Source organism: Callionymus lyra, chromosome 2, assembly GCF_982586985.1.
Source record: "Callionymus lyra chromosome 2, fCalLyr1.hap1.1, whole genome shotgun sequence".
Classification (NCBI taxonomy): domain Eukaryota; kingdom Metazoa; phylum Chordata; class Actinopteri; order Syngnathiformes; family Callionymidae; genus Callionymus; species Callionymus lyra.
In genome coordinates, this window is record NC_141819.1 from 38,869 (window position 1) to 59,199 (window position 20,331).

The 20,331-nt window shown below is 41.7% G+C and overlaps 1 protein-coding gene across 1 annotated transcript in view; it reads left to right on the plus strand.

Annotated features, from left to right (window-relative positions):
• The first annotated feature begins 587 nt into the window (after nt 1-587).
• The window catches only part of LOC148085009 (choline transporter-like protein 5-A), an 86,580-nt gene continuing 66,836 nt past the window's right edge, over nt 588-20,331 (plus strand). The window contains exon 1 of the mRNA XM_087781921.1: nt 588-711. Coding sequence (XP_087638047.1) covers nt 681-711 — 31 coding nt within the window. The 5' untranslated portion in view covers nt 588-680. The remainder of the gene's footprint in view (nt 712-20,331) is intronic.

Consider the following 20,331-nt stretch of genomic DNA (forward strand, 5'->3'; position numbering starts at 1 on the left):
TCAGGCAGCCAGTATGAGGTCCTTCTTACGAGGCCCAGTTCGAAACCACAACCAGATTTCATGAGGATCTCTTTAGTCTTGTGGACGTTCAGAAGCAGGTGTTCACACCAGTCCACCAGATGTTGCCTCCTCTCTGTAGTCTAGTCCTGAATGAAGACCAAGTTTAGGATTTTCTTTCAAAAAGATCATTGAACAGGTACTAGTTCTAGTAGTAGTACTAGTAGTATTCTTCTATTTCACTTCAAAGAAAACACTTAATTCTTAAAAGAACTTTCCAGTGAAGTTCTGAGCTCGAAGTCTTGAAGTCGTAGAACATCGTGAGGAAAGTTCCTGGAGATCTTGTCACAGAACGCAGTAGCGCCTGGAGTCCAGCAGAGGGCGGTGTTTGTTCAGACACATGACAACTTGCTGGACATGACGTTCTTTCTCTCTTGTCCCTCAACGTCACGAGAAGGTTCCTGACATGAAGGTCCAGGGGGAGAACCACGACCTTGAAGAAGAGTTTACTTGAGAACAAACACGTCGCGCGGCGCCTTTAAGAGCTCCGTGCGATCGTGACGTCACGCTGTAAACACGGCTCCTGGTCGAAGCGTCTCTGGACCAGGACGACGGACGTGATTGAAGAACCTCAACCAGGTGTGAGTCCGCGAGCGCAGGTGCGGCGACAGTCACATGACGTCATGGCGCGACAGACGAACGTTCCTTACTACGGTCAGTGTTTGTCACTTTGATGACATCAGAAGAAGCTTTTGTCTCCATCGTCACGTGACATGTTGTGTGACACACACACGTCTAGTGTTGATGTGTGACCTCAGATCCCCTCTTGTGTGTGTTTCTAGTGTCAGTGGATGAAAGTTGTGTTGATGTTGTTGCACAGACTCACGAAAACATCTTTGTTTCTCAGAGAAGATGTTAGTTTTGAATGTTTTAAACACAACAGTAGAATCCACTGGACTGTGTTGTGCTGGTTTCTGTTGTTGTTGTTGTTGTTCTTGTTCTTGTTCTTGTTGTTCTTGTTGTTGTTGTTCTTGTTGTTGTTCTTGTTGTTGTTGTTCTTGTTGTTTCTTCCTCCCTGCTGCCATCAGACTCCACAACAAGAACACAGCCAGATAATATTTAACAGCACCTCTTCTTGTTATTTTTGTAAATATGTTGTATATATAATATGGTGCAGTTCTACTTCATTGGTGCTCCGCCCTCTAACGGCTTCGCTATTGGTTTACCCCGAGGCACCGCCTCGTCACTGAGAAAATATGTTGTATATATAATATGGTGCAGTTCTACTTCATTGGTGCTCCGCCCTCTAACGGCTTCGCTATTGGTTTACCCCGAGGCACCGCCTCGTCACTGAGAAAGCTTAATGAACTCGCCACCCAGCAGGGGGCAGTCCACTTCCTATAAAGGCGGGAAACACCCGCCGCACTTCCTCCTTTACAACTCAGCGAGAAAGCTCCTGACAGTGGAATCTAATGATGGCGATGAATATTGAAGTGAACAATGTGTGCACGAAGACTCCCTGAAGACGGGAGACACACGTCTGCTTCGTTTGCCTGGGCCCAAATCACACGTGATGATTATGTGGCCTTCCGAGCGCTTCCCACGGCTTTTGACAGTGACGGGAAGCGTTCGAGGCTTGTCGACCCACGCCGCCTCAGATCATGATTATGATCAACACAGGTTACTGACATGTTGTTTAAGAAAAACAAACAACATGGCAGTCCTGTGCGGTGCACTCGACAAGCTCAGGTTCCAACCTGTTGGACCCTGATGAGTCGAGCTGAGTCGTCCCTCGATCATGAACAGACCGCGACGAGAGGACGACTGGCTCGCTGCATGGAGTCGACCATGAGGTGTGCGAGAGCGATCAGGTAAGTATCTCTTGCAGACACATGGCCCTCCAGCAGCACTCGACGGGTTCACCTGAGAGAGAGGTGTTAGTGTGCATGTGTTTCCGCCTGTGAGTGTGACGTAGTCACAGGCGTCATTAGAAACTTTCGCCGCTAATGCTAAGCTAACATGCTAATGCTAAGCTAACATGCTCCGCTGTTCATAGACGGCGAGAGTTTCCTCTCAGAACACAGTTCGGAGGAGGTTTTAAACACCTTCGTCCGGGTCATGCCGAGACTGTAATAACGGAGTCTGTCTACACGAATGAAGGACGGACTCAACCATGTGTTTGTTTCCAGATAAGCAAATGTCCACGAGACCGGCTTGATCAGCTGTGTTTACTTCACTTCAGTGTTGACATGCGCTGACGTGGTTTGACCGCTGATGAGCGTTGTCAAAAAATCCCGGCGCCATGGATGACGTAACGTTTGGCTGAGAAACGCCATAGATGGCGTAACGTTTGGCAGAGAAACGCCATGGAACAAACGCACCATGGAGAGGAATGGCCCGGCAGGAGGCGACGCAGCAGGAGTCGCAGCTCCGCCATCACCTGCATGGGCGTGATGACGAGGCGCGACGGGGATACGGCGCTCGGAGACGGAGATCCCGTTGTCGGCCTCATCATCTGGTGCTGGGGGGGGGAAGCGTCACCAGAGACCAGCCACCCCAGCAGCACCAACAACATCGGCAACAGCGGCGGCAGGTGACGAGTGAGCGTCACCAAGATCCGCAGCGCGAGCCGGAGAGCCAGCAGCCGCAGCGGAGTCGTCGGCCGAGGGCTCTCCCCCCTATTCATTCAAGGGCATGTGTCGGGAATAAAACAAGAGAACGTATGAATTTTCTGTGGTTCGTTCTGAGAGAGATGTTAGTAGTGTGCATGTGTTTCCGCCTGTGAGTGTGACGTATTCGCAGGTGTCATTAGAAACTTTCGGCGCTAATGCTAAGCTAACATGCTCCGCCATTCATAGACGGCGTGAGTTTCCTCTCCGAACACAGTTCGAAGGAGGTTTTAAACCCCTTCGTCCGGGTCATGCCGAGACTGTAATAATGGAGTCTGTCCACACGATTGAGGGGCAGACTCAACCACATGTGTTTTATTTACAGAAGCGCAGAGGTCCGCGAGACCTGCTGAGTCAGCTGTGTTTACTTCCGCGTCGACTAGCGCTCGTGCCCGACAGAGCTTGACAGCTGAGGTGAGTGGAACTAGTACGGACATGTCTGTTGACCGGAGGTTGTTCCTTCCCCCACAGCGCTGTCAACAAGCACTGGCACCGTGGAGGACGTCATGTATGGCGGCGGAAAAGAGAAAACGCCATGGAACTGACGCAACATGGTGCTTTTACGCGTGAGTTTTCTCGCCGTTCTGAGACCAGGCGAGGGCAAGGAGCTTTCGCCCCTTCTGGTCGATCAACTGGAGAGGTGCGTGGCGGTCGGATCTCACGAGTGATGAGCAGGTCAGGACCGCCAGCGGAGCTTGAGAATGTACTGGACTTGGTGAGTGATGCGGTGCCGACGCGCGCGCGACCTATTCTGAAGTCACATCAGCCCCGGTTTAATTCTCCAGCACATTCCTCCACATCGCGGGTTTTGTCAGCTCCGGTGACACTAAGAAGTGCTCAGGGAGTTGGGAAGACTTCCGGGGGGGAAAGGGAACACGCACGACACGCATCTGAGGTTTCTCACGCGCCCTTGCGCGTTTCTCCCACAGAGCCGGATTTTATGTATCAGAGTGGGGGTTCTAGTGAATCCAACTCGATTACATGCTCTGTTGATTCAAGAGATAGAGACGCGGCTTGTTTGATGCCCTTTCGTCTACGGCCCGCTCTTGGACGTTCGCGGGGGCGGGCCGAAGGACAACCCAAAGTTCGCCAGGGCTGTGGTTCTGACAGAACATTATTCGGCTTGGAGTCGCCTGGTTTTACTTCACCTTTACTTTACTTTACTTCAGGACCTTCACCAAGTGTGTGGAGGCGGCACTGGAGCCATTAAGAGTGAGTGGGGTAAGGATCTTGACCTATCTGGACGACTGGTTGATCCTTGCCAGGTCAGAGGCAGAAAGTTACGCTCACACACAGAAGGTGTTGAGCCATATTGCCACCCTGGGGTTCACGGTGAACCTCAGCAAGAGCGCTCTGACTCCAGTTCAACAGTTAGTTTACCTGGGGGTACTGTTGAAGTCGGAGGAGGGATACGCGCGCCTCCCGGACGTGCGTATCCAGCCCATTCTCCGACTGACAACACAGTTGCTGGAAGCTCGGTGTCATGTGACAACAGCAGGCACTGTTATGTCCCTCCTGGGGCTCATGGCAGCAGCTCACACGGTAGTTCGGCTGGGCTTGCTGCATATGAGGGAGCTTCAGAGATGGTTTGATTGTCTCAAGCTAGACCTCAAGCGGGAACAAGGTCAGAAAGTGTGCCTTTCCGCTCGGGTTTTGCAGGACATCCAGTTTTGGAAGTCTCTAGCCAACCTCAGACTGAGAGTTCCATTGGGTTGCGTCCTTCATTACACTCAGGTGTTCACAGACGCTTCTCTGACAGGTTGGGGAGGCACCTCGGGTCAGGCCTACGCCAACGGGTAGACCAGTGTACAGTCACACAATCCTGCTTCACCTCTCTCCCCAACTGTCACGGTCCAACGTCCTAGTGCTATCCGACAGCTCCACCGCCGTGGTGTACATTAATCGCCAAGGTGGAGCCAGATCCCCAGCCCTTCTGAGTGTGGCAAAGAAGTTGGCTGTGGGCAGACCGTCACTTGCTTTCTCTCAGAGCTCAGCATGTACCGGGCGAGCTGAACGCAGTAGTGGACAGACTGTCGGATGGGGGCCGTCCACGACGAATGGGGTCTGTCCGAGGCAGTGGAGAGCCGAGATATGGTCTTGGTTCGGTCACCCGGTGGCAGACCTCTTTGCCAGCAAGGAGAACTTCAGATGTCCTCTGGTTCTCCCTCAGGGCATCGGATTGCCCCCACTAGGTGTGGACGCTTTAGCCCACTTGAGTTGGCCGGCCGGACTACTGTTCACCTTCCCTCCTCCGCGGCTCCTCCTCCCCTTAGTTCGGAGGACGAGGCGGGAGGGGCTGAGGTTAACACTGGTAGCGCCAGACTCCCTGGTGCGCATGACGGTCAGGGACCCGTGGGCCATCACTTAGGCCCCCGCTGCCCTGGGCCGGCCTCTCAAAGTGTGGCTCCTGCACGGGACGAGCTGAGCGGGACTTGGACCCGGGCGTTCTCCAGCGTGTGCCCGTGTGCCCGTCGACACGCAGGCCCACGGCCCCAGTAGACTTGGATCCTGGGCTGGCAGGGCCCTAGCGATGCTGCTTCAGGAGCGGCGTCCAGCTGGGGGTACATTTATCCCATCAGGCTTCGCCTTGGGTTTAAACCAATAGCGAAGCCGTTAGAGGACGGAGCACCAATGAAGTAGAACCCCTGAGTTATCTATCATAACCTCAGGTTCTACGAATTGGTGCGCAGCCCTCTAACCTCGTCGCCCAGCGGCCGCCCTTCTCGCTGAGTTTTCAGTTGGAGGAAGTGCAGCGGGTGTTTCCCGCCTTTATAGGAAGTGGACTGCCCCCTGCTGGGTGGCGAGTTCATTAAGCTTTCTCAGAGACGAGGCGGTGCCTCGGGGGAAAACCAATAGTGAAGCCGTTAGAGGGCTTCGTACCAATTCGTAGAACCTGAGGTTATGATAGATAACTCAAGGGATTTCTATTTTATTCTATTTAGATTTTTTTCATTTTATTTTTATTTCTGGGTGTTTTTATTTTTGTATATTGCTCTGCTGTTTAAACCGAATTTCCCCTCGCGGGACAAATAAAGGATTCTGATTCTGATTCTGATTCTGATTGTTCTTGTTGTTCTTGTTCTTGTTCTTGTTCTTGTTGTTGTTGACTCGCTGCAGAAATCTTAATAATTTCATGAAAAAAACGTCTAATGTGTTTCAGCTCTTGCTGCTGTTCAGAGGATAATCATATGTATGTATATATATATATATGTATATGTATATATATGTATATACATGACTGACGGTGCCACATACATGTCGTGGTTTAAACTCAATTCACTGTTAAACACATTCATGTAAAGTTAATTCAAATATAAATCTTCACTTGTGTTTGTGTCCGTGATCACAACATGTAGCAACTGTTGTCAGAGACACAAGGATTTAATCCGGTGAGAAGATAATCTGCGGTTGAACTGTTCATTTCTGTGAGTCTGACATCATTATTATTATGTATTATTTATTATTATTTATAATTTATCCAGTTTTTACACTTGATGAAACAAGTCTGACATCATTATTATTACGTTATTATTATTTATTAATATTTATCATTTATCCAGTTTTTACACTTGATGAAAGAGTCTGACATCATTATTATTTATTATTATTTATTATTTATCCAGTTTTTACACTTGATGAAACGAGTCTGACATCATTATTATAACACTATTATTATTTATTATTATTTATTATTTATCCAATTTTTACACTTGATGAAACGAGTCTGACAACATTATTATTACATTATTATTATGTATTATTATTTATTATTATTTATTATTTATCCAGTTTTTACAATTGATGAAACGAGTCTGACAACATTATTATTACATTATTATTATTTATTATTATTTATTATTGATCCAGTTTTTTACACTTGATGAAAGAGTCTGACAACATTATTATAACATTATTATTATTTATTATTATTTATTATTTATCCAGTTTTTACACTTAATGAAACGAGTCAGACAACATTATTATTACATTATTATTATTTATTATTATTTATTATTTATCCAGTTTTTACATTTGATGAAAGAGTCTGACATCATTATTATTTATTAATATTTATTATTTATCCAGTTTTTACACTTGATGAAACGAGTCTGACATCATTATTATAACATTATTATTATTTATTATTTATCCAGTTTTTACACTTGATGAAACGAGTCTGACAACATTATTATTACATTATTATTATGTATTATTATTTATTATTATTTATTGTTTATCCAGTTTTTACAATTGATGAAACGAGTCTGACAACATTATTATTACATTATTATTATTTATTATTATTTATTATTGATCCAGTTTTTTACACTTGATGAAAGAGTCTGACAACATTATTATAACATTATTATTATTTATTATTATTTATTGATCATGGTTTAAGAAGACATTTGAAGTCTTTGATTCATTGATTCATTAAAATGTAAAACTATCTCTAATAAACGTGTTTTCACATAATAATTGTATTGTTGTGTAATTGTTGTCAATATCATGTTAATGTTGCACCAAAGATTCACTCGAACAACTATTGTGTGTTTGTGTGAGTGTTGCTGCTTCAAGAGACACTTGTGTGTTTCCTCGACTCTGACCTTTGACCTGCTGTGACCCTCGAGTCTCTGCACAGCAACACACTGTCCATCATGATGTGTCAGAGCAGATCTTTCAGAACACATTGTTCTTGAGCTTTACTATACCTTCTTCATGTTCTTCATGTTCTTCATGTTCTTCTTGTTCTTCATGTTCTTTGTGTTTTTCATGTTCTTCTTGTTCTTCATGTTCTTCTATCTCCTTCATGTTCTTCTCTCTTCTTCATGTTCTTCATGTTCTTCTCTCTCCTTCATGTTCTTCTCTCTTCTTCATGTTCTTTGTGTTTTTCATGTTCTTCTTGTTCTTCATGTTCTTCTATCTCCTTCATGTTATTCTCTATTCTTCATGTTCTTCATGTTCTTTGTGTTTTTCATGTTCTTCTTGTTCTTTATGTTCATCTATCTTCTTCATGTTCTTCGTGTTCTTCACGTTCTTCTCTCTTCATGTTCTTCGTGTTCTTCGTGTTCTTTGTGTTTTTCATGTTCTTTGTGTTCTTCTTTGTTTTTTATGTTCTTCCTGTTCTTTTCGTCCTTCATATTCTTAATGTTCTTTGTGTTTTTCATGTTCTTCTTGTTTTGCATTTTCTTCATGTTCTTCATGTTCTTACTTCTGGCTGCAGCTACTGAATATGTTGTTAATCTTTGTAACCCTCGTCACAGGTGTCGCTGTCACTGCCTCAGTGACGTCATAAGCACATGTGTGTTCAATGTTAGTAAGTGATGGTTATTTCTAAAGCGCCTTTGTAGACCAGGGTCACAAAGCGCTAACAATTAAAAACAATACACAGTTAAAACTATATACTGTAAATGGCCAAGACACATAAGACACAAACCTCAGAGCCCGAGCTGGGGTGTAAGGCTGGATCAGATCACTGATGGAAGGAAGTAAGTAATTTGTATTTATATATCACTTTTCTGACCATGAATAGATCTGTAAGAAAGAACCAGAATTTTAAAGTTGATACTGAAAGAAACTGGCAGCCAGTGAAGAGTTTGAAGGATCAGAGAAATGTGAGTTCTTCTACTTCTACAGACTGGCCTAAGAGTTTATTCATCCTAACGAATTCTGTCCTGCGCTGTTGAGGGGACGCCTGTCGTCGTGGGGGTCGATGGCTGTTGTTTATAGAGAGAGTTGTTCAAAGTGATTCAGACACAGGAATTCACTTCTTTTGAGTCTCAGATGATCTTGGTTGGTTCTACAAGACCTTTCTATTGTGTGTCAATCTACCGCCCGCCTGGTCCTTCAGTGTTCTTGAAAGACTTCAGTGACTTCTTATCTTCCATTATTCAAATCTGTTCTTATTCTTGAGACTTTAATCTTCATGTTGATGACCTCACATCTTGTTCTGATAAATAACTTTTAACTTTAACAGAAGCCTTTAATTTTGAGCAACATGTTTCTGAACCCACTCATCAAAAAGACCACATTTTAGACTTAGTTTTTACCTTTGGCCTGAACATTTATAATGTGTCTGTACATGATGTTCATCTGATCATTGTCTTGTTTAACCTTCATCCCTGAACCTCAGTCCTTGAAGGTCACAGTTGTCATCTCAGCTGATACTGACGACACTTTCTATGTTTGACCCTCTTTCTTTAATGACTTAACGTGGACAGTTTGATTCACTTTTTCACTAATTATTGTGTTAATACTGGATCGAGTGGCACCTGTCAAATCGAACTTGAAAATTCAGAAAAAACGTTTTTCTTCATTTTCTTAGTGTTTTCTATGTTCATCATGTGGCAGATGATGGATTAGATGAGGAAACGTATCTCCAGACAGCTTGAAGGCTGTCACAGCGATTCTTGATACAAACACACTTGGCAACTTTGACTCTCCTGCAAGTTCCCAGAGAAATATGAAGGTCACAGCAACACTCCTTCTGCCCAGAGCAGCTGTCAGAGCTGACACTCTCCAATGTTCACTCCTCATGGGGAGACTCAGCCCAGATCTTTCTTTGATGGGATGTCAGAAAGAAGAGTTGAAAATCTGCTGGCTAAATAATGTGTGCGGAGGAAACACGCCGAGTATGTCAAGTCAACTGGAGACGAGTCAGTAAAGCAGAATCAAAGATCTGGATGTTCTTGTTTTGTCTCAATATGGAGTCCAGCACTGAAAAGTCGGTGATCACTTTTAAGTGCTGGCCTCATTCTACTGATGGTCCTTTGTCTTTTCTGTCTTGAAACACAGAACCAAAAACAAATAATACATGATAAGAAATTGTAGGAAGTATTATTTTATAGATGGATGGATAGATAAACTTTATTAATCCCTCTGGAGATCTCCTTCAGGAAATAGATACACGGATACAAAGATTAACATCTTTTCACTTCTGCCCCCAAACTCACAATTGTACAATCTAATAACACGAGGGATTAATGAGTCCATGAGTATATTAGTGTTGCATCATGGGAGGAGCATTCGTGCTGCATCTGCTTCTCTGTTCACTGATGATTGTTCAATGGATTACTGTCATCATCCATGATTGACAGTAGTTGTTCAATGATCTCCTCTCAGCAACTGTCACCAGTGAGTCCAGCTTCAACCACAGAGCTCCTGATCAACCTGTTGACCTGTTGACCTGTTGACCTTCTCCTGGACACATTCCCACCTCAACACACCACAGCATAGAACACTGGCCACCACACACTGGTAGAACATGCAGAGGATCTTACTGCAGATGTTAAATGATCCTGTTCAGAAAGTACTTCTACTCTGAACTTTCTTATATACTGTACATGGTCTGTGTTGCAGGTCTGTTTACTGTCCAGACACACACCGAGGTAATTAAGTAAGTAATTTGTATTTATAGAGCGCTTTTCCAGACCAGGGTCACATAGCGCTTAAATAATCAAAACAATACTCAATAAAATATATACTTTAAAGATAACACTGAGAACAACACAGGAGTTCCAGAAAATCAAGGAAAAGCCTGAACAAATAAAAATGTCTTAAGATGGTTTTTTGAAGGAGTCAGTAGATCATCAAATACAGATGTGTCTTGAAGGAGTCAGTAGATCATCAAACACAGATGTTTCTTGAAGGAGTCAGTAGATCATCAAACACAGATGTTTCTTAAAGGAGTCAGTAGATCATCAAACACAGATGTTTCTTGAAGGAGTCAGTAGATCATCAAACACAGATGTTTCTTGAAGGAGTCAGTAGATCATCAAACACAGATGTTTCTTAAAGGAGTCAGTAGATCATCAAACACAGATGTTTCTTGAAGGAGTCAGTAGATCATCAAACACAGATGTTTCTTGAAGGAGTCAGTAGATCATCAAACACAGAGATGGTTCCAAAGCTTAGGAGCAACAGTCTGGAAGGATTTCTCTCCTCTGGTCCTGAAGTTCAGGAACCATCAGTAGATTCTGATCCACAGACCTCAGAGCCTGAGCTGGGGTGTAAGTCTGGATCAGATCATGAAGGTCTGACCATGAATAGATCTGAAAGTAAGAACCAGAATTTTAAAGTTGATCCTGAAAGAAACTGGAAGCCAGTGAAGAGTTTGAAGGAGAAATGTGAGTTCTTCTACTAGAGCGGGTCAGAATTCTGGCTGCAGAGTTCTGAATCAACTGCAGGCGAGACAGATCCTTCTTAAGACATGAAAACAAACTGTTACAATAGTCCAGACGAGAAGAAACAAACACATGGATAATAAGATCCAGATCATGTTGTGACAACATTTTCCTAAGTTTAGAGATTTTTCTCAGTTGAAGGAAACAGTTTGTGGTCAGTTTTGTTCAGTGTTGAACAAGAGACATGTATTTATCAAATACAACACCCAGGTTTCTCAGGCTCAGTTTGACAGACTGGCCTAAGTCACCCAAGTACTGACTCAACCCTGGAACCTGATCATCAACAATCACCAGAGTTTCAGTTTTGTCCACATTTAGCTTCAAAGTGTTTTCACCCATTGTTTGATTTCTAGCAGCAATTGACTAAGTTCAGCCTCTGGGGCTCAGTTGGATCAACAGAGCAGTAGATCTGGATGTCATCAGCAAACATGTGATAACATCAGGAAATCTCTGAATGATTTTACATGGATGTCGCTCTGATCCAGGAAGAGCTGCTCAGACACAACCTTCTCCAAGATCTTGGACAAGTAAGGGAGCTTAGAAATAGGCCTGAAATTACTGAGGTCAGTTGGGTCAAAGCCTGGCTTTTTCAGCAAAGGCTCCACAACACCCCTGTGGAAAGGGAGAGGTTCACCATATTGGTAACCCAGGGGCCAATTACATCAAATACTTTGATAAAAAGCCTACAAGGAAGGACGTCATCTGAGCAAGAGGAGGGTTTCATCTTGTTCACTAGTGCCGAAATATCATATATTAGCAGAGCAAGATGTGACGTCATCAACATGAAGAATAAAGTCTCCAAAAATAATTAAATTCAATTTTATTTAAAGTGTCTTATCATAACAAAGTTACCTCAAGGATGGTAGGAAGGATGGGGGGGTAGACAGATGGATAAGGAGAAGAGTGAGGGAGGATATAGTGAGAGAAAAGAGGAGAGAAGAGTGAGGGAGGATACAGTGAGAGAAAAGAAGAGAGAAGAGTGAGGGAGGATACAGTGAGAAAAAAGAGGAGAGTGTAGGAGAGTCCATGGAGGTGCTGGAGAGAACTCTGGATCTGATGACGTGGTGAAGATCCTGGATCAGCAGCAGCTCTGGAGGTCCTGGGACTCCGGGAGAGAAATAAAAGGTGTTTAAACTGCACAGGTGATGAATGTAATGCAGAAAAGAAGGATATACAGAGCTGGTGTCTAAAACTCTCAGCCTACAGCAGCTAAAGATAGATTCAGAGTCAGTCCTAGTTATATTTTTTATCCAAAAGTAAGTTTTTAAGATTGTTTTTAAACATAGAGAGTCTGCCCTCCGGACTGAAGCCGGTAGTTGGTTCCACAGCAGAGGGGCTTGAAAACTGAAGGCCCTGGCTCCAAGTCTACTTTTAGAGATTTGTGGTATAACTAATAGATCAGAGTTTAAGGATTGTAAGGTCCTAGAGGGTTGGTAAGTTTGGATTAAATCTTTAATGTATGTTGGTGCTAGACCATGTAAGGCTTTATAGGAGAAGGATTTTAAATTGTATTCTAAATTCTACAGGAAGCCAATGTAGGGAAGACAGCACAGGTGTGTTCGCGCCTCTTAGTCTTAGTCAGGACACGAGCTGCAGATGAATGAGCTGAAGATTCTGAGAGACTTCTTAGAACATCCTGACAGAAGAGAGTTACAATAGCCCAGCCTGGAGGTTACAAAAGCATGGATGAGCTTCTCAGCAGCATTCAACAATAATTACTTGATCTGATTTAAGCACCAGCTGGTCAGAAACTCAGGGAACTCAAAAAGTCCAAGTCCAGCTTCTTGGTCTTTGAGGTGTTCAAGTGGTTCCTCTTAGTCCACAAAGTCACGTATCAGACTAATTTTCTCGTCCTCGCTGTGGTCCCTGATGCATCCAACAATGACTCTGTCGTCAGCAACTTCTGGACCAGACTCAGCTCTGAGTTGTAGTTGAAGTCTGAAGTGTAGATGGTGAAGGGGAGAGTTTGTCCTGCACAGAGTGGGCTGGTAGGCAAACTGCAGTGGATCTTGGGCTGAACTTGTGGCCTGAGACGTTTGAGGACGTTTCAAATCTGTTGAAAAAGTTGTTGAGCTGCTCCTCCGTGTCCACTGCAGTCGGAGAGGACTTGGTCCAGTGATGGTATTAACATCATCCCAGACTCTCTTATTTGTTCCTCACTCAGCTTCTCCTCCAACCTCCTCCTGTGTCCCTCCCTCAAGCCTCACCTCCTCCTGTAGGTGTCCCTCCTTCAAGCCTCACCTCCTCCTGTAGGTGTCCCTCCTTCAAGCTTCACCTCCTCCTGTATGTGTCCCTCCCTCAAGCTTCACCTCCTCCTGTAGGTGTCCCTCCTTCAAGCTTCACCTCCTCCTGTAGGTGTCCCTCCCTCAAGCCCCACCTCCTCCTGTAGGTGTCCCTCCCTCAAGCCTCACCTCCTCCTGTAGGTGTCCCTCCTTCAAGCTTCACCTCCTCCTGTAGGTGTCCCTCCTTCAAGCTTCACCTCCTCCTGTAGGTGTCCCTCCCTCAAGCTTCACCTCCTCCTGTAGGTGTCCCTCCCTCAAGCTTCTCATCCTGTAGGTGTCCCTCCCTCAAGCTTCACCTCCTCCTGTAGATGTCCCTCCTTCAAGCTTCACCTCCTCCTGTAGGTGTTCCTCCCTCAAGCTTCACCTCCTCCTGTAGGTGTCCCTCCCTCAAGCTTCACCTCCTCGTGTAGGTGTCCCTCCCTCAAGCTTCACCTCCTCCTGTAGGTGTCCCTCCCTCAAGCTTCACCTCCTCCTGTAGGTGTCCCTCCCTCAAGCTTCTCCTCCTGTAGGTGTCCCTCCCTCAAGCTTCACCTCCTCCTGTAGGTGTCCCTCCCTCAAGCCTCACCTCCTCCTGTAGGTGTCCCTCCTTCAAGCTTCACCTCCTCCTGTAGGTGTCCCTCCTTCAAGCTTCACCTCCTCCTCTAGGTGTCCCTGCTTCAAGCTTCTCCTCCTGTAGGCGTCCCTCCTTCAAGCTTCACCTCCTCCAATAGGTGTTCCTCCCTCAAGCTTCACCTCCTGCTGTGCTGACCTCATGGTGTCTCTGCTCCTGAAGCACCTTCTTCAGTGAAGGACATCCTTGACCTCCTTTGTTACCCAGGGTTTATTATCAGGGTCACAGTGTGTCTGAGCCTCACCGTCAGACTTCAGCAACAGTCTGTGGTTATTGTTATATTTAATATTTTTTACATAGATGCTAACACCAAGTGACACAACATCCTTGAGCTCAAACCTTAAGTGTTTCCAACAGATCGTCTTGTTTGTGTTCATTTGTTTCATTGAAGAAGTCGTACTTTGTTTGGTTGTGTGTTTGAATCCAAGACTCTGAATCAAAATCTTAGTAACATTAAAATACTTGTGTTTGCATCACAATGAATAAAATGATTGTGATGAAGGTAAGTCACATGTTGTCACTAAACGGGTTCATCCATCATGAATCGTTAATAAACGAAGGATGTTCTTCTTGAACGTTGAGTAGATCAAGAAGTTACTCTATATGTCTTCTAGCTTCACTCACAAGAAGTCTTCTAGCTTCACTCACATGATGTCTTCTAGCTTCACTCACAAGATGTCTTCTAGCTTCACTCACATGATGTCTTCTAGCTTCACTCACAAGATGTCTTCTAGCTTCACTCACAAGATGTATTCTAGCTTCACTCACAAGATGTCTTCTAGCTTCACTCACAAGATGTCTTCTAGCTTCACTCACATGATGTCTTCTAGCTTCACTCACAAGATGTCTTCTAGCTTCACTCACATGATGTCTTCTAGCTTCACTCACAAGATGTCTTCTAGCTTCACTCACATGATGTCTTCTAGCTTCACTCACAAGATGTCTTCTAGCTTCACTCACATGATGTCTTCTAGTTTCACTCACAAGATGTCTTCTAGCTTCACTCACAAGATGTCTTCTAGCTTCACTCACAAGATGTCTTCTAGCTTCACTCACAAGATGTCTTCTAGCTTCACTCACATGATGTCTTCTAGCTTCACTCACAAGATGTCTTCTAGCTTCACTCACATGATGTCTTCTAGCTTAACTCACATGATGTCTTCTAGCTTCACTCACATGATGTCTTCTAGCTTCACTCACATGATGTCCTCTAGCTTCACTCACAAGATGTCTTCTAGCTTCACTCACATGATGTCTTCTAGCTTCACTCACATGATGTCTTCTAGCTTCACTCACATGATGTCTTCTAGCTTCACTCACATGATGTCTTCTAGCTTCACTCACAAGATGTCTTCTAGCTTCACTCACAAGATGTCTTCTAGCTTCACTCACATGATGTCTTCTAGCTTCACTCACATGATGTCTTCTAGCTTCACTCACATGATGTCTTCTAGCTTCACTCACATGATGTCTTCTAGCTTCACTCACATGATGTCCTCTAGCTTCACTCACATGATGTCTTCTAGCTTCACTCACATGATGTCTTCTAGCTTCACTCACACGGCGGGGAGTTTGTCACATTGGAATAATGGAAGCAGTGATCGTGTCATAATGTTATATATTATTGTTATATATTATGTTATTATAGTAATAATAGCTTCATCTTCACAATCTTTGAGTCCAAACAAGATCATCTCACCTCGACTCGTCTTGTGTGACCTTTGACCTGTTGTAGTCAACAAGCAGTTTAGTTTCCAAGCCTTGGTTCTGATCTTCATCATCCACACGTTGTCCATATGAGTTTGTGATTCAGAATATTTCAATTTCAAAAACACCATAACATGCAGTTTGACTCTAAGTGACCATGTTTAACGTGTCATATATATATATATATAGTTATATATATATTATTGATACGTCTGTCAGACCAACTGTTGTTGCTCAGACTTATTTCCACACATTTGATGAATATTCTAATGGCCTTCAGTCTTGGTCTCCAGCAACATTTCAGATGTTCAGTCGTCAGCATCACTACCAAGGTTTTAACCAAACAAAGAAGCATTTCTTGTATGTTTCTCTCTCTCAGGCAAACTATTAACATGTGACGTATTAAAGTATCAAACTTTTACACACAGTTCAGCCTAAAGTGTCTTATTTAAAGAATGACATCAAAAACAAGGACAAAGAAAAATGTCAATAAAATGATTGAGAATCAGAAAGTTTGTGTTACCAGTAGTTTTGTGAAAACAACACTGTGTTGTGGTTTGACTTTTGATTTCAAATGTGTTTTTAACTTTTCATGGAACAAAACTTTTAGAGGTTTTCAAAGGTGGTTCCATTAACAATGATGTTTGACCAAATGTGTCACCAATGCATCAAACATTTAGTGTTTGTGTAGATGTACTGTAGAAGTCCAGGCTCACATCAAATCAATGCATCATACATTTAGTGTGTGTGTAGATGTGTGCTGTAGAAGTCAAGGCTCACATCAAATCAATTCATCATACATTTAGTGTTTGTGTAGATGTGCTGTAGAAGTCCAGGCTCACATCAAATCAATGCATCATACATTTAGTGTTTGTATAGATGTGCTGTAGAAGTCCAGGCTAAGATCAAATCAATGCATCATACATTTAGTGTTTGTGTAGCTGTGAGCTGTTTAAGTCCAGGCTCACATCAAATCAATGCATCATACATTTAGTGTTTGTGTAGCTGTGCTGTAGAAGTCCAGGCTAAGATCAAATCAATGCATCATACATTTAGTGTTTGTGTAGCTGTGAGCTGTTTAAGTCCAGGCTCACATCAAATCAATGCATCATACATTTAGTGTTTGTGTAGATGTGTGCTGTTTAAGTCCAGGCTCACATCAAATCAATGCATCATACATTTAGTGTTTGTGTAGCTGTGCTGTAGAAGTCCAGGCTCACATCAAATAAATGCATCATACATTTAGTGTTTGCGAGATGTGTGTTGTTTAAGTCCAGGCTCACATCAAATCAATGCATCATACATTTAGTGTTTGTGTAGATGTGTGTTGTTTAAGTCCAGGCTCACATCAAATCAATGCATCATACATTTAGTGTTTGTGTAGATGTGCTGTTGAAGTCCAGGCTCACATCAAATCAATGCATCATACATTTAGTGTTTGTGTAGATGTGAGCTGTTGAAGTCTCGGCTCACATCAAATCAATACATCATACATTTAGTGTTTGTAGCTGTGAGCTGTTGAAGTCCAGGCTCACATCAAATCAATGCATCATAGATTTAGTGTTTGTGTAGATGTGAGCTGTTGAAGTCCAGGCTCACATCAAATCAATACATCATACATTAATTGTTTGTGTAGATGTGTGCTGTTGAAGTCCAGGCTCACATCAAATCAATACATCATACATTTTGTGTTTGTGTAGCTGTGAGCTGTTGAAGTCCAGGCTCACATCAAATCAATACATCATACATTAATTGTTTGTGTAGATGTGTGCTGTTGAAGTCCAGGCTCACATCAAATCAATACATCATACATTTAGTGTTTGTGTAGCTGTGAGCTGTTGAAGTCCAGGCTCACATCAAATCAATACATCATACATTTAGTGTTTGTGTAGCTGTGAGCTGTTGAAGTCCAGGCTCACATCAAATCAATACATCATAAATGTAGTGTTTGTGTAGCTGTGCTGTAGAAGTCCAGGCTTACATCAAATCAATGCATCATACATTTAGTGTTTGTGTAGCTGTGAGCTGTTGAAGTCCAGGCTCACATCAAATCAATACATCATACATTTAGTGTTTGTGTAGCTGTTCTGTAGAAGTCCAGGCTTACATCAAATCAATGCATCATACATTTAGTGTTTGTGTAGCTGTGCTGTAGAAGTCCAGGCTCACATCAAATCAATGCATCATACATTTAGTGTTTGTGTAGCTGTGCTGTAGAAGTCCAGGCTCACATCAAATCAATGCATCATACATTTAGTGTTTGTGTAGCTGTGAGCTGTTGAAGTCCAGGCTCACATCAAATCAATACATCATACATTTAGTGTTTGTGTAGCTGTGCTGTAGAAGTCCAGGCTCACATCAAATCAATGCATCATACATTTAGTGTTTGTGTAGATGTGTGCTGTAGAAGTCCAGGCTCACATCAAATCAATGCATCATACATTTAGTGTTTGTGTAGCTGTGCTATGGAAGTCCAGGCTCACATCAAATCAATGCATCATACATTTAGTGTTTGTGTAGATGTGTGCTGTAGAAGTCCAGGCTTACATCAAATCAATGCATCATACATTTAGTGTTTGTGTAGCTGTGCTGTGGAAGTCCAGGCTCACATCAAATCAATGCATCATACATTTAGTGTTTGTGTAGTTGCGCTGTAGAAGTCCAGGCTTACATCAAATCAATGCATCATACATTTAGTGTTTGTATAGATGTGTGCTGTAGAAGTCCAGGCTTACATCAAATCAATACATCATACATTTAGTGTTCGTGTAGATGTGTGCTGTAGAAGTCCAGGCTCACATCAAATCAATGCATCATACATTTAGTGTTTGTGTAGCTGTGCTGTGGAAGTCCAGGCTCACATCAAATCAATGCATCATACATTTAGTGTTTGTGTAGTTGCGCTGTAGAAGTCCAGGCTTACATCAAATCAATACATCATACATTTAGTGTTCGTGTAGATGTGTGCTGTAGAAGTCCAGGCTCACATCAAATCAATGCATCATACATTTAGTGTTTGTGTAGTTGCGCTGTAGAAGTCCAGGCTTACATCAAATCAATACATCATACATTTAGTGTTCGTGTAGATGTGTGCTGTAGAAGTCCAGGCTCACATCAAATCAATGCATCATACATTTAGTGTTTGTGTAGCTGTGCTGTAGAAGTCCAGGCTCACATCAAATCAATACATCATACATTTAGTGTTCGTGTAGTTGCGCTGTAGAAGTCCAGGCTTACATCAAATCAATACATCATACATTTAGTGTTCGTGTAGTTGCGCTGTAGAAGTCCAGGCTCACATCAAATCAATACATCATACATTTAGTGTTCGTGTAGTTGCGCTGTAGAAGTCCAGGCTTACATCAAATCAATACATCATACATTTAGTGTTCGTGTAGTTGCGCTGTAGAAGTCCAGGCTCACATCAAATCAATGAGCAAACATCAGTGCAGCTGCGTCTGTTCCTGGCTAACATGCCTTCCAGGCTTTTTCCATAAATTGTTGCTTTCATTCCCGAGCTCATCCTGAACCATCTTTGGTCTGGTGTGGCAGCAGTTGTTTCTCTCTGTAGTGTCCTAACCCTAACCCTCATGGAAGGTGAACTCAAGTATTCCTTCGTCTTCACTGTCATTCAAATGATGGAACAGAAATCTGTGAACGATGCTGACCTTGAGCTTAAAAAACATAAACTAGATGAATGTGAAGGTTTACTTTGACACAGTTTAGTTTGATAAATGTTATCACTTCAGCTCATGTTACTGCAGACATGTACACACTCATGTGTGTTAAGGTTGTATTATTATATTATTATATTGTATTATATTATTATATGATTATACTATTATATTATTATATTATTATATTATTATATTATTACATTATTACATTATTATATTGTATTATATTATTATATTATTATATTATTATATTATTATATTATTACTTTATTACATTATTATACTATTATATTGTATTATATTATTATATCATTATATTGTATTATATTATTACATTATTATATTGTATTATATTATTATATTATTATATCATTATATTGTATTATATTATTATACTATTATATTTTATTATATTATTATATTGTATTATATTATTATATTATTATATTACTATATTGTATTATATTATTATATTATTATATTGTATTATATTGTATTATATTATTATATTATTATATTATTATATTGTATTATATTATTATATTATATTATTATTATATCATTATATTGTATTATATTATTATAATATTATATTATTATATTGTGTTATATTATTATATTATTACATTATTACATTATTATACTATTGTATTGTATTATTATATCATTATATTGTATTATATTATTATACTATTATATCATTATATTGTATTATATTATTGTACTATTATATCATTATATTGTATTATATTATTATATTATTATATTATTATATTGTGTTATATTATTATATTATTATATTGTGTTATATTATTATATTATTACATTATTACATTATTATACTATTATATTGTATTATATTATTATATTATTATATTATTATAATGTATTATATTATTAAACTACTAACTGTGTGACGTAGTTCTGCTCAAGAACGTTCTTCAAACTCTCAATCCTTCATAATCCCTTATTATCTGATCCCACACGAGCCAGATTACCTGACATATGGCTCACCTGAGCTCCTGCTGTGACCTACTTACACACAGTACACACATGAACACACAATACACACAGTACACACATGAACACACATGAACACACAGTACACACATGAACACACATGAACACACATGAACACACAGTACACACATGAACACACATAAACACACATGAACACACATGAACACACAATACACACATTGTGTT